A 14,518-nucleotide genomic window follows, 5' to 3' on the forward strand; every position below is an offset into this window, starting at 1 on the left:
CAGGGGGATGATCCTGCAATTATCTCTAAACTCTGAAGGTTCAGCCCACAGAGAGCGTCCAAAAGCTCAACCAAAAGCTCAGCTCCTGGGAGACGCTCGTTGTCAACCTCATGTACTGTAAGGATTTATTTTCGAACCCACTATTGTAGATTTTGGCTGTTAAGAGATGCACCCTCACCCCCTGCACACGGATCACAATAACCTCAACAAACCCACCAGCAACCTCCTCTCTTCCCTGCACACCCCCACCGGGAAGCCGGGGATGCCCACGTAAGCATGGCACAGGAGGGGGAGATCCCAGACTGCTGGGTGCTTCCCCTTTGCCCCAAAGGAAAGGGCACAAAGAACCACCTGTGGGGCAGAAAACCTGGTGATTTGCTCTCCTGAGAGAGGCTGGAAGCAGAAGGGGAAGAAAGGAGGTGCTAACGCAGACTCCAGTATGTGTACTGTGTCTCTCTCTAACATAATTCACCACTTACATTTTACCAAAGGATATTATTACTGACTGAAATGAAACTCAGTTCATATTTGTATCTGACAAATACATTTTTGACATTTTTATTTTATCTGACAATTGTGATTATACAAGTACCACCATAACTATGCTAGCAAGTACCATATTAATCTCTACAGCTCAAGGAAAAAATATCAAGCATAAAAGGTAGATGACACTAATAAAAATGTTTTATGCCATTTTACAACTGCTGCTAGATCACTAGTTGATGTGCTCTTCAGTTCCTCTAAGTCATCCAGGACTTAGTAGAGAACAAATACGTGTTGATACACTTAAATTTATTCATTTAACCTATCTTTTCTAGAGAGATTCCGACAGACATTTAAGAGGAATCCAGAGCATGAACAAAAATAATTTCCTTTTCTTCAGTTTAAAGATATAAACTCCACTCCAACTTTAGGTGTGTGTCTCTGGGCTTTCCCTCTCATCTGTGGCTTCAGTGTCAGGTCCCTCTCCTGAGTAAGGATGGGCAGGCCCTTCCCTACAGTTCTAGAGTTCTGCTCTCTCAGATTCAGCAACAAGATATAAGTGCTGACAGGAATAAAAAATAACCCTGTTTTGTGTGTATGACTCACTTCTGCTGAACATACTGCGAGACAGCGCAACTGAGTGCGGATAGGAAAGTATAGGAGAAATTCTAGAGTAAAAGAAAATCTTGCTCGTACACGCCATAAAATGCAGTACTTATTTTTAACATATTAAAGTGCTGCTCAAATAATTGCCTTAGCTTCATAAGCAGCGTGACCTTTATTGACTAGGACTCAAAAATAAAAAGGGCATTTGAACATTTGAGGTTACCTTCGAGGTTCATGCCAGCCTGAAGACATTTGCGGTAGCGGCACGCTGGACAGTTTTTCCTCCGAATTTTGTCGATAATGCAATCGTTCCTCCCAGCGCACAGGTAGTTGTGCTGCCCTGTATTCACAATGACAAACAAAATAACTGTAAGCTCTACAATGACAGCAGCACACGAAGTCATTTACTCTTTCCACAATGTTATGAATCTGGGGACTATGTAATATTTTTACTTACTGTACTTATTTCTTGCAAAACTAAGACCAGTACCCATATGATTTCACGTATCTACACACCAAACAGATTTCTCATATTTAGACACTAAAGCCAATACATTTAGGAAGAAATACTGTTTTCTGTTTGTTAACATCAGGCAAATTCTATATTTACAACTATTTTTCTCCTACATTCCTCAAAGCTGTCTTCTATAGCATGTTTCTGATTTCCCTAAATAGTTTCACAAGAGATGTAAATAACATTCATGGACACATTTTGAAAGTATAAATGTCAACATTTCTCCAGATACACAGACACAGCCTTTCATCACTCTGAGAGTCATGAAGCTTCCTCTTGTTTAGCTCGGAGTCTGAACTGGACAAACCAAGTTCTCTAACACTTTTATAGATTCACAGATTCAGAGCAAAACTGACCCTAGAAATACGGTAACTTGAGCTAGTAAACTAAAATAACTGTATTCTGAGCTGTTCAGAGCAGAACAACAGAAGAGTAGTATCTATTCTTAATTATTTGAATGCTATTAATAATTGTCTCAAGATAAATGTAGAAAAAGGTACTGCCAAAAGATATATCCTTCTCTCAGATAGGGATCAAAATGCAGGTATGTCTTTCGAGGGCAGAAAGCTGCTACCTAGGCTTCTACACTGTATTTCCAAGTCCTGAGAGTACAGTAGTGAGAGAAACAAACATGTTTTCCAAATACTGAGTTATTAACAATGGAGCCTAAGAGCCTTCTCACAGAAGGAGAGAAAAAGAGCCTAAGAGCCTTCTCACATGGTTAAGGAATTTGTCTCAAGTCAGCTGTGAAAATTTTGGGTATGCAGAGTCCATGACTCTGTGGCTTCTCCAGGGAAGCGTTTCAAGTTCCTCGATATTCCAAGGAAGCCCTGAAGGTTTTTCTGAATGAACTCCCCACCTTTCTCATTTGAAGAAGAGGGACCCTCACTGACCCCTGTGTCATCGTTGTGCTTAAGATAAGTTAGAAAATAGATCCATGATTCACGATTCTGCTTACCATGAGCATACTAACATGTATCCAACAAATATACATGCACACACGGGAGATACAAGCCATGAACTGACATAACTTCATGTCTCACAGAGATGCTCAGTGAGACCACGGTTTCACACGGTGCACATTTCCCTGAGCTGTTCCATTTTCTTTTCCCTAATGAAGAGCTTCATCTCCATGAAAGTAGTTCGATCTCTTGTATCTACTGCTTACCTATTCTTGCCTTTTTCAGGTGAAAGCTGCACTATTTCTGTGTGTTACATTATATTAAAGCCTTCCTGTCACATGAACATTTTGTGAGAAATGAAGCTGACTCCACCTTCTGCTTCACGTCTGACTGCTGCCCAGAGAAGATGCCGGTTGCACAAAGGAACGTATTTCAAAAACCAGACAAAGAAACTTCACAAACAAGACACTATTAACAACGGGTAGTGAGCAAACGGAGATGTTTCCAAGGGGATTTATGGCAAACAGGAGCATTTTACAGACAGGCTGGACACTTTACCGCCACAGCACCCACAGCACAAGTAGGTGCCTGGGGCTCTGAAGCACCGTGAGACCGAATGAGTCTCTGCTCATTTGAGCACGCCGGTGTATAAAAAGGTTAGAAATTGCAGGGTTTTCGTAGATGGAATTAAAAATGCTGAAGAAGGAGGACAATGTGGAGCAGAGCGGGAGGCAGAGGTGGTGGGGGAATCTGGGGAGGGGAGGTGTGAGGATGTGCAGCGCGGCGAGGAAGCGGGGGTGGGGAGGAGTGGGGAAGAGCTGGGCTGGCAGCAGGGGGACACGCTGGGAGGTGAACGGGGTTGGTTCTGGGACCAGAGAAACTGAATCATGAGGGCTCTGGGCTTTAAAGTACCATAAAGAAAATAAGAACAAGATGGCTTTGGCCATCCTGGGATTCTGAAGGAAGGACCTTGTCTGCATGAAGAACTGTGTATAAATATACAGCTGCTGTCCCACACCTTCATCCTTCCTCTTCTCCTCTAGTTCTACTCTTTGTTGAAAGAAATACACTTTATATTGATTTTCTAAATATTGGTACTTTCAGTTTCTGTAACTATTTCCGTCACAGTGTATATGTGTTTAGACAAAGGTACAAAAAAGGGTTTCAGGCTGAAGGCTGGGTAACCCATGTGCAGAGCCAGTTTGATCCGTACACTAACAGATGCCTGGCAGCTATTAATAAAAAGGATACTGCAGAAACAAATTCTTTTTACATGTGTTCCTAAAAAGAAAAATGCCTATAAGAGACAAAAGTAAATTATTTGTTTCTTAAAGTGAATACCGAAACTAACAGATCCTGGAAAAATTCCTGAAAACATCTGCAATATCTAATCTGAAGGATTAAGGTTGGGATAATCTGTGGAACAATAAAAATGAAAGCAGAGGTAAACCTTGAGCAATTTATTGCAATTTTTCAGCTACAAGCCTGCTTCCATTTTTACCATTAATACAGTTGATAAGATGCGGCAAGTCGCACCACTGATCAAAAGGAATTACTGCATTGATTTCTTCATGTATCAATACTTTTGTGATTTGTTAAAGCTCGAGGACAAGCAAAAGCATCACTATGACATATATTCAGCTGCTATATAATACTTCTGGGGGACATCCAGCGACCTTATTTTAAGTAAAGATACAGATGATCATTTACTTCAAATAAAGAGCCTGGCCCTAAATGGGAGTGCAACTGCAGACAGGATCGGCTGGGAGTCACGGAGAGCCCAAGCAGCTCCATGCTTTGCACTTGAGCTCATTTTGTCTCGTTATATTCAGAAACAGCTTCAGCTTCACACAGAACTGACATCTTTCCCTTGTGACTAGCAAAAACTGCAACGTGAACTTGACTTTTCGGATCCCTCCGAGAGGCTGTGCATTTCCACGGAGCTCCCCATTGCATCCAGTAAGCTGGGAACTGGGAAAACATGCTTCTTCCGAAAGACTGAATGGTGGCTTATCTTTGTCCAAACAGCCTTTCCCCTTCTCCAGTGAAACCCAACTTGCAAAAATGTTAGCAAAACAGGACAGTCTAATTCAAAATACCCAGTAACCGCACGAAGAAGGCATGAGGCAGGAAACCCTGTAGGGTTGTAACTAAGAACGACATAATTTCAGACTCAAAGCATCGTTCTCCTTTCAGAGACGCTGAGAATGTACTCAGTATATTATCAATATAACTCTTCTGCATCTCTCTCATCCTGCAAGCGAGGAGTCAGACACTGAGCTACAGCCCAGTTCATTACACAATGGCTACTTATGCAGCCCAAAAATCAGAGATTACTTATTCTGCTATACACACTACAGATTCACGTTTAGTTTTCCATCATCTCTATTTTCCAGAATGATTTTCTTCTTGTGATTAGAGAGAAATCTCAATGATCCAAAACCACACACATGTTCCTGTTACCTAGTTACCCCTGCAAGTAACACACATAGGCACGTATGGAATTTAACCAATACTGCTTACAGGAAAACTTGTAAAACTATCATAACCTCGCACACAATAGATTTATCAAGTTTCATGTACAGTTTTACACAGAAAACAGCTAACACTAAACTTAAAAATCACAAACTTTACAAACCTAATGCACACAGACAATGATTTGTATATAAATAAGACAAATAAACAAAAACAACAGTGAAAGACAACAAAAGAAACAAAAAGCCAAGACAACAATGCATCCTTTTACACTGTGAGTGAATGGGAGCATTTTATAAATGTAAATGGAATCTATGCTTCAGATAATACACCATTATCAATGTTATTTACTATGAAAAGATCAGTGATATAATGGATGGGATTTTCCAGTAGGTTTCTAGCAAAAACATGGATTACAGTAAGATTAAATAGACTGGGTTTGGATGCGGATGATATGTACATGGATTTTATATTTTTAAACAGCAAATTCATCAGAACACGTCTTACCTTCCACAGCTCTTTTGAAGAACACTTTGCAGCTGCCGCAAGTAAGAACACCATAATGACACCCAGAGGCCTCATCGGAGCAAACAAGACAAAGCTTGGGAGGTGGTCCCGTAGTTGCTGAGGTTGTGGATGGAGAAGAGCTTACATCTGATCTCATTCCAGGGCTAAAAAAAAGGCATAAAAATACTAATTAATTAAGATCTCTGGGATACTGGCAAACATAATATTTGGAACTGCAAGAAATAAATAGATTTTATATAGATAGATATATATATATAAATAGATTGCCCTTATCCTCAAAGAGGGTGCGGTTCTGCACACAGGGTTCACTAGGCTCTGAAACAGTTAACCAATGAATTTTGTACAGCTGTATGGATTTTTCACTGCCTACTTGACTAGGTCAAGATTGCTTCCCTGACACATCTCTGAAGCCAAGTTTCTTGCACAATTACCCTAGCCTTTAAAATTGACTCTTAAAACATGTGCGTATTCCATATTGTTTTCATTACCGTCACATTCCCTGCTATAGGAAGGGAATTGTTTTCATTACTGTCACATTCCCTGCACTCGGCAGCGAGTCCTGCAAGAGCTTCCTTTCCAGCATCATCACAGAGTTCTCCACTGGGATACTATTATGCAAGAAGCTGCGCAAATTAAGCCATATATTGACATATATTTACAGTAATAAATGATCATTTCACCCTGGCATTTTAGGAAAAGAATATCTATTCCTAATTTCAGGATCTGACATGGCTTTCCTATGTAAAACCTGGCCTGTATACAGGCCATCTACAAATGAAGGGTTAGCTCTTTAACATAGAGCAAAAACCAATCTATCGTAATCACCTTCGAGCTGCTTCTAATCATACGGGCTGAACCCCCAGCGGTTGTGCCCCAGTTCAGAGGCTGATCTCATTCAGCACGCGTAAACAACACGGCCCAAACCCGACGCACTCCCTGTCCCAGGCTGCCTCGACACCTCCTGCTATAAGGCGCATTTTGTTGAATGTATTTTCACAAAGTTTTAAGCTTTTAAAATGCATTTTCTATACTTGTATGCATGACTTAAAGTGATTCTCAGAAAATTTTGTCCACCAGTTTTCCAGACACTTTCTGGATGATGTTAGAAAATAACACTTTGTTAAAGACTTTGGTGCATTTACTCAGAAACTCCCCAGAACGTCCACGCTCCCTACTGTGGGCTTAACACCAGTGCATGGGCTGGCGTTTGCATGGAAACTCCTTTCCCTCTCCTCAAGAAAGTCTGACCAGATTTGGTCACACAATTTAAAAAAACTCATAATTCTCAAACATTCACAAAAACCTTAAATTCCAGCCCAAACTGAAACACTCCAGCACCCGGGAGGCTTTGCTGTTGAAGAGGTCACCTCCCTAGGCCCCATCCCCAGCCAGCAATGGAGAAACGGTCCGTCCCACAGTTCCAAGGACTTCTACTGCCGCGTCTGCTCATACTGGGAGGGAGGGAGATAATAAAAGCAGACACAAGGAGCAGGAATCCTACCGCTCAAATACAGAGGGATAACAATCAAACCTGAATAAACATGTCAACGAAGTCCACACTTCAACAAATATGGAACCAGGCGGGAGAGAAAAATGAAAATTACTTGTGTTAGGGAAAAACATGAGACAATACAGGCAAGCAAAGACCTAAGGTATGTGTAGACCCCTCTAAAAACCAGAGCCTGCGATGAGTGAGGGGAGGAGATACCCCGCGCCTAAGCTAGAGCAGAGGAAAGTAAAACACGGACAAGAACAGAGCAACAGCTCGAACATGCTGGAAGAGCTGTGGGAAGAAGGAGAGAAGAATAAGACCAGAACACAGGTGGTGGGAAGGCTTCAGCAGGAAAGGCTCACAGCGGGAATGAAGCAGAGTGAGTCAACCTTGAGGAAAAAGGGAGGGGAAAAAAAAACCCACCCAGGAAAGAACGCTTCTTCCCAGAACTTGGAAAAAACCTCAGATCTATCACATCGCTCCTTTGCGTTCAGAAAATATTTGTGAAATACTGCAACATTTCTACTCTGTCACTGCACAAAGAGGCTGACAACCATCATCAGCCAGTCTGTCAACTTAAGTGGCTGTCACTGATAGTTTATGATCCATATGATGGCTTTTCTGTGTTTTCTAATTAATTCGTCTTCTTTTAAAGAGCAGAAAGCTATAGTAAAATATTAAGGTTGCACAATTCAGCACTCGACATCCAAGTAATGGCAGAATGTAATTCAACCCAGTTACATTTATTTGATGTCCTTACAAATACGCATCGTTAGTTACAGGCTCATCCTAATTTCTCCAAAGCATGTCTGCCTCCCTCAGAGCAGAGTTGCTCTAGGAATGAATCCTGTAACGACGGAAGCTGCCGTTCGCGTGGCCCCATCTCCTCCGATGAAGAAATCGGCTAATCGAGGCTAATGGCTGTGGGTTTGCAGGACAAGAAACCTCATGTTAAGAAAGCTGAGTATTCAAATCTACTTCTGCCTCCTATCACAAAGCTGTGCGTGATGGGATTTCGTTCATACAAACCAGCCTTTTCAGAAACCTGCCGCCTTAACACACAGCTGGAGATCCGGCATGCGCTTTGACGGAAGACACGCCACACCTCAAGTCACCGGGGCTGTGCTTTGCACCCAGAGACACCCAGCTCCTTCCCCGCCACGCGGCTGGAACTGGTGCCCGTGTTCAACACCCATCACGGTTTGGGTGCTCCTGCACTTGCCAGCACATCTCAGCTTCGCTCCGTGCTCAGAGGTGAAGTCTCCGCACCCTTCAGGCTGTGGGGAAGCACAGACCAACCCCACCACTGCCCGAGCAGTTCCCCGAGCCCCCCCGCCTGCTCCTGGCTGAGGGGCAGGTCTGCTTCCCACCAGGATTCCAGCAGGAATCCAGAGACGAGAGGGCAACCCCAGCCTTGAGAACCCCTACTTGGTTCTGTGCTCCCTCACAGCATTCCTCTCTAATTAGACGAATTATTTTAACTGCAAAGCTTTGCTTCCTTACGTACGATACCTCTAGTACTTTCTTCTGTTGCTTAGTTCAGGTTGGTTTTTTTCCTTGTGTAGTTTTTCCTCTTGCCCCCCCGATCCATTACTTACGGATCCACTTGGAAAAAGAATTAAATTGTTTCTCCACTTTGTAGTGTCATATGCAAAAAAAGAAAAACAAACCCCAAACAAAAACCCAACACTTACCTCAAAAACAAACAACCCATCCTATTAAAAACAGTAATCATTGGCCAGTCAAAAGCTGCAGTAAGTTGCCTTATTTTCTCTAACATTTTAGGCCCAGTAGCTCCTTTTCGTATACTAAAAGTCTCAGTTTAAACATTGAAATATAGTCTGTGAGCCTATGATTTTAAATAAGGAATAACTTGAGAACTTCAATTCATTAAAATGATTAAACCCAGAAAAAGATCGAAACATCTTTCTATGCAGAGTTTTGAAGACAGCTAATTTAGATACAAAAATTAAACTCTCTACCTTACAAATTTCTGACAAAAGCATTCCTAAGGAAACATTCATCAACTGTCACAGAAACTACGGCAGCGCCAAACATATTCCACTGAAACTTTTCAATCACCTTTAATTTTTAAACAGGGCTCATTTTCTGTACCAGTGCCACAGAAAATGTAATATGAGAAAGAAAACAGATGATATGACTTACAAAACTAAAAATAAATTATTACATTGATTAATAAAGCAGTAGCCAGCAATCTAATCTGGGCTTCTGGCATATCTTTTCAAGCCTGGCTCTATCAGATAAGGCCAATATTTACTAACTGTGTGGAGAGCTGCCAAGCACTGACAGTCCCCTGCTTGTGTAAAACACCATTTTGCTTGTCTGAAACATGGAGAACAGGAGGGATTACAGTGCATCAGGGCTCCTGCAAGAGCTACACCAAAGCAGCTTGAGCTTCAATATAAGTCTTTTGCCTATAAAGTTCTATACAGCAAAAAAGACAAACAACCACTTCCTAAGGAAGAGGTGAGGGAGGGAAGTTAATACTCCGAGATAATCTAACAATAAAAAAGTTACTGTTCAGTTATTTGCAGAAATGTTTTTAAACTCAACAAAACCCTAATAAACTATGATTCTTATCTAAATAAAAGAAAAAGTCAAGAAGCAGAGATGAGAAAAAAAATCAAATTTTAAGGGTTCCAAATTTGTCAAAACTTCAAATTTCATTTTGGGAGGGCAAGGTGTTATTTGTTTACGGGTACTAAACTCCATTCCCATGTACTTTCAGAAACTATTTATATATAATCTAATTTTATTCATTTGTATAGATAGATTTATTGTTTCCAGTCAAGGAAACATACGGGGGTACAGTGGAAAGACTTCAAGAAGATGCAGCCACAGTAATGGGCCCTGCAGAAACCAAGTTGTTTAACCACAGCCATTTCTGTGTTAATCATTTACCAGAGATTTTCAAACCAGGCTCAAGGTTCAAACCTCAATAAAGTCGGGTGTGGTAACCTTTATGGCTGTGTGAAGTTTTCCTTTCTCGGGGTCCCCGTCCACGGTGGGTCACGTTGTCCGCCCACGGAGGCCGGTGGCCAGGGCCCAGGCGAGCCAGTCCCTCCAGTGCCATGCGGTGCCAGCAGGAGCCCAGGAACAGGCGACCAGCAAAGAGCCCCGTGACCCGCCAGAAACTGCCCTGCAGAAGGATGGACTCGATGATCTTAAAGGTTCCTTCCAACCTAGACAATTCGATGATTCCAAGATGTGGCAGATCCTTATTCCCTCCTCTGAAGAAACCTTCCTCCAGCGCAGTCGTTCATTACTGACCGAAACATTTGCTTCTTCCTCTTTCTCTTTCTTCTGCCTTTACCGTGACAACATCCATCCTCCGCCACACAACACAGCATACGCACGCTCCTTCCCGTATGGTGAACTTCCTAACATTCTAACATTATTTAAACCCCTTCCTGTTACTTTACATTATTAAGCAAAAAAATCTCTAGTGAGATAATGAAGAGATGAATACTTTCAACAACTAAAATTATTAGTCCTTTACAGTCTACAACTGACAACTCTTTACCACCAAAGGAAAGCTCAGGACGATCAGCCTCAATTGATTTTGTCCAAGACCATGCCCAGCCCCAGCACTCTTCTGCTGAAGGGTAAGCTTTTTTAAAATGCAAAATAAAGTAGCACCTATAGCAAGTTACACACATGCAATGAGAAGAGAACTCGGTCAATAATTTAAAAGCTAACTGCATTTAAGGAAAACGGCTGCAAGCTACAGAACAGGAGAAGCAGCACCTCGGGAAACCTGGGGGCTGCCAGGCAAAGAAGCTGCTGTCACCTTGGCAATTCCCACCTTTTAAAAGCAATCTACCCTGAAGAAAAGTTCAGAGGAAATGCATAATAATGTTTTTTTCAGCCATACAGACAGCTAAGCTGTTCCCTGGTGCTATTATAAATTACAAAAACAGAACACTTGCAACTGGCTCCTAAAAACCTGTAAGAAAATGCTGTTCGTGTCCAAGTGCCAACTCTGAGAGCAGCAATGGATGCAGCGTGGCTCGGGTTGGAAGAAATGGCTCAGAATTTGACTGTATTTATTGAGACTAGTGTTTTGATAAGACTATTCATTTGGCACCTACTTCTAATGTAATGCTTCACACACGCGAGTCGCATTCCCTCACAACACACGGCACACCGTCAGTCCTGCTTCTCCAGCGGAAGCCACGTCAGGACCCAACCGACGTATTCCCAAAAAGCCAGTTACTTCTCTGTGGAAGGAGTATCACCACACTAACAGTAAAGAAACAATTTTCAATGCCATTGCCATCTGGGCCTCATTCTTATCTTCTAGCAATGAGAACAATGTAAACACTCAGCTGCATACACCAACTGATTACATTTTTTGAATTGCTTACTTATTTCTTTATTGACTAGAGAAACCACTAATTATTTTTTATACCCTTTTAGGCAGTAAAGTAGCTTTCGGTTCAAGCAGGAAAAAAATTTTAAAACAAGGCTATTGATGCTATACTTGTCATCACTATATTAAAATAAAAATATATTTGCCAACTGAAAATCATTTCAAAAATGCATTTTGCTGAGGACCTGAAGCACTGGTTAGGATGGTCTCCTCTAACACACTCACTGAAGTTCAAAGAGCATGAAAATTAGTACGAGGTGGTAAGAACCAACGTGGGCAGCCCCCCACCCTGGGTCCATCGGTCCGTGGGGGGCCGGGGCTGTGCAGAACCCCGTTCCCGGCACCGGGTGTCATGCACGGTGGGTCCCCCCCACCACAGGTGTCCTGGGGTGTGGGCTGAGGCTGCTGCCGACTGCGGGAGCGCGCAGCACCCCCCCACAGCAACCCACCCACCCTCCAAGTAGCTTCATAACAGGCAGGCTCTGTACAAAACTTTTCTTTCCCATTTTGTACTTAAAACAGAACCGAATTGCTTTGGTAAAAGCACTGCTCTTCATTACAAGCATGTCCCCAGTGATGCCATAATAAATTAATAATCTACTTTGGATTGCAATATTTACCAAAGCCTGCGACTAAAAGCACCCAGTATTACTGTTTTACAGCACCTCTGAAAGCCGAGATGATTAACACCATTTCCTTTATCGCACACCCAGATAAATGCTGTATCATGACTTGATACACCAGGAAACCAGATTTTGAACTAACGGCCTGGGTTTGCGCACACGCCTGTAACACAACCAAGATCACACCACCGTGAGGAACGGCTCGCCCAGAACGGCCAAATTTCCTTCAGTGCTGGATAGAGAAACTCACGGCAGAGAAACAGCTTATTTTACAACCAGATCGGCAGGTCCCAGCAGCCTGCTCCTGACATGCCCTCCGCATCAGCATATATTTTGTCGGTAACTTAAAATGGAGCCCTGGAATTCCAATGCACAGAAAAACTTAAAATGAGATATATCTAGAGCAGCAGTCTTGTAATTAGCCTCTGTCTGCAGAACTACATCCATTTTACCATCCCTTTAACACAACTAAAGCAGACTGTAGGATTCGTTGTTTTGTGTAATGTCACCTCAAATACCCTAAACGTTTTGGCTTATGTTTCCAACAGCTCAGGTAGATCATAACAAGGACATTGACCAAAGCACCAAGACTTTCAGAACAAAAAAGTGTCTTCAGCTCACACTGAGAAAAGACTTTACATATATCTGTTATGAAAGATTTTATGTATAAAAATATACTTTTATTGTAAAACAAAATAAATTAGAATTTATAAGTTTCTATTAAGTATTGTTGTACAGAACCAGTCAAACTTTGACACTGCTGAGGTTTTGGTCAGTCCAGCGGTCTTGAAGAACCTGAATTGCCAACCTCAGCTCTGTTCTCCGTAAGCGTATGAAGAAATAGTACGGCATTAGAAAGGCAGTAGTACCTGGAAGCACTGACCGTGCGGGATGTGCCGCCTTTTCCTCCTACGACCCCAGCCCAGGAGCTCTCTGCTGCTGGCAGCAGCACCGGGGGCATCAGGGCAGCCTGGCGTGCTGGAGCGGGGACTGCACAGCACACCCATGCACACACACCCCCACGCACACCCCGGGCCGGGGACACGATCCGCCCCTCGGGAGCAGCAGATGGAGTAATTACAGGTGTTTAGCGGAGCGTCAATGACATGCAGGCCTTGCTCAGAAGAGGCTTCACAGGGAGCCTGTGTCTCTCTCCCGTTAGGCAGAGGCAGCAGGGACTACCATTTGAAACGCTGTTGCTCCATTTCTCATAAATTATACCCAATTAAATAAAAACAAACCGTGAGAGCACAGACCAATACCAACAGCACGTTAACAGAATAAAAACGCGCAGGGATCCCCGACACAGCGCCAGGGAAGCAAACCCCCGCGTCAAGCGTCGGGCCCTCTCCTCTCTCCTGAAGCCCGTGGGACGTTTGTCCCCATCCCTGCGGAGCAGCGGCTGCTCCCAGCGCCCCGCAGCCCCGGCCCACAGCCGCCCCGGCCCCGCTCCGAAATGGCGTCCGCTCCCATTTTAGAACACGCACACACACACACACACACACACACAAGTGAGTGACACCACTTCTTCCCCCCCCCCTTTTGGATACTCTCCAGGACATAAAGGTTTCAAGGGCACAGGCAAAGCTTTCTTGGAATGGATAAATGGTAATTGATGTTGCAGCTGCAACCTTCGCTAGAGCTCTTGGGATTTCAAACGTACTACAGCCCTAAAGTATTTATGACCAGAATATGATAATTAAATTATACGTTCTAAACTTTTACATTTATTACGGTGCTCCAGTAAAGCAGCCAAAAAGTCTTACCTTCAAGGGTAGGACTTAATTTCTGTATGAATCAATTTATGCATATTTTTCCAAAGGTCTTTTTTTTTTTTCTTCTAAATCTCATTGCACATCCTTGCTTCCTTAAATAAGGAGGCAGCAAAAAAAAAAAAAAAAAGAGTAAGGCAGAAGCTAGTATCTTTATATTTAAATAAAAACTTTATATAAAAATATGGAATCAAATCATCCTGGGCCATCCTAATTCTTTATGCTGTGCTGAACAACAAAATATGCATTTGATCTACATATATTTACAGACAGGTCATGGATCATCGAAAAACTTGACTTTGAAGAGCTCAATCTCACAGACACATCCAGCTTTACATGCACACGTACGCACTCCGCGTTCACAAACGAAACTGCAAGGAGGTGTCTCTGCAAAGAGAGACCCTAATTGGAAAGGCTGCAAGACTAATATGCACTCAGTAGAAGAAAGCTCAAAAATCTAACCAGAATTAGACTTCTAATTTTTTTTTCTCATTTTAAGCACAATACATGAAATTCTTCCTTGTCCACTCCATCTCTGAACTCACCAAGCGCCGTTTCGGAGGGCAGCAGCTACCTAGGTGTGTTTTACCTGTCTGACACCTTCTTGGAAGCAGTTTCTTAGTTTCCTGACCTTGCAAACTAACCAAGAGCCAACGCGCCCACCAAAAATTTATCATCCTAAGACAGGTCTTTTAACGTTCTAATTCCATTTACTAGCACACCGAATTCA

General features: G+C 42.7%; 1 protein-coding gene across 5 annotated transcripts in view; it reads right to left on the reverse strand.

Moving 5' to 3' along the window:
- NR3C1 (nuclear receptor subfamily 3 group C member 1) overlaps positions 1-14,518 on the reverse strand; it is a 68,888-nt gene that overhangs the window by 22,461 nt on the left and 31,909 nt on the right. For all 5 annotated transcript variants that reach the window (XM_054217009.1, XM_054217008.1, XM_054217011.1 and 2 more), the window contains exons 3-4: positions 5,488-5,651; positions 1,313-1,429 (exon numbers count right to left, since the gene is read on the reverse strand). In XM_054217009.1, the coding sequence (XP_054072984.1) occupies positions 1,313-1,429; positions 5,488-5,651 (281 nt within the window). The remainder of the gene's footprint in view (positions 1-1,312; positions 1,430-5,487; positions 5,652-14,518) is intronic.

Source organism: Rissa tridactyla, chromosome 11 (genome assembly GCF_028500815.1).
Source record: "Rissa tridactyla isolate bRisTri1 chromosome 11, bRisTri1.patW.cur.20221130, whole genome shotgun sequence".
In the NCBI taxonomy this organism is placed as follows: domain Eukaryota; kingdom Metazoa; phylum Chordata; class Aves; order Charadriiformes; family Laridae; genus Rissa; species Rissa tridactyla.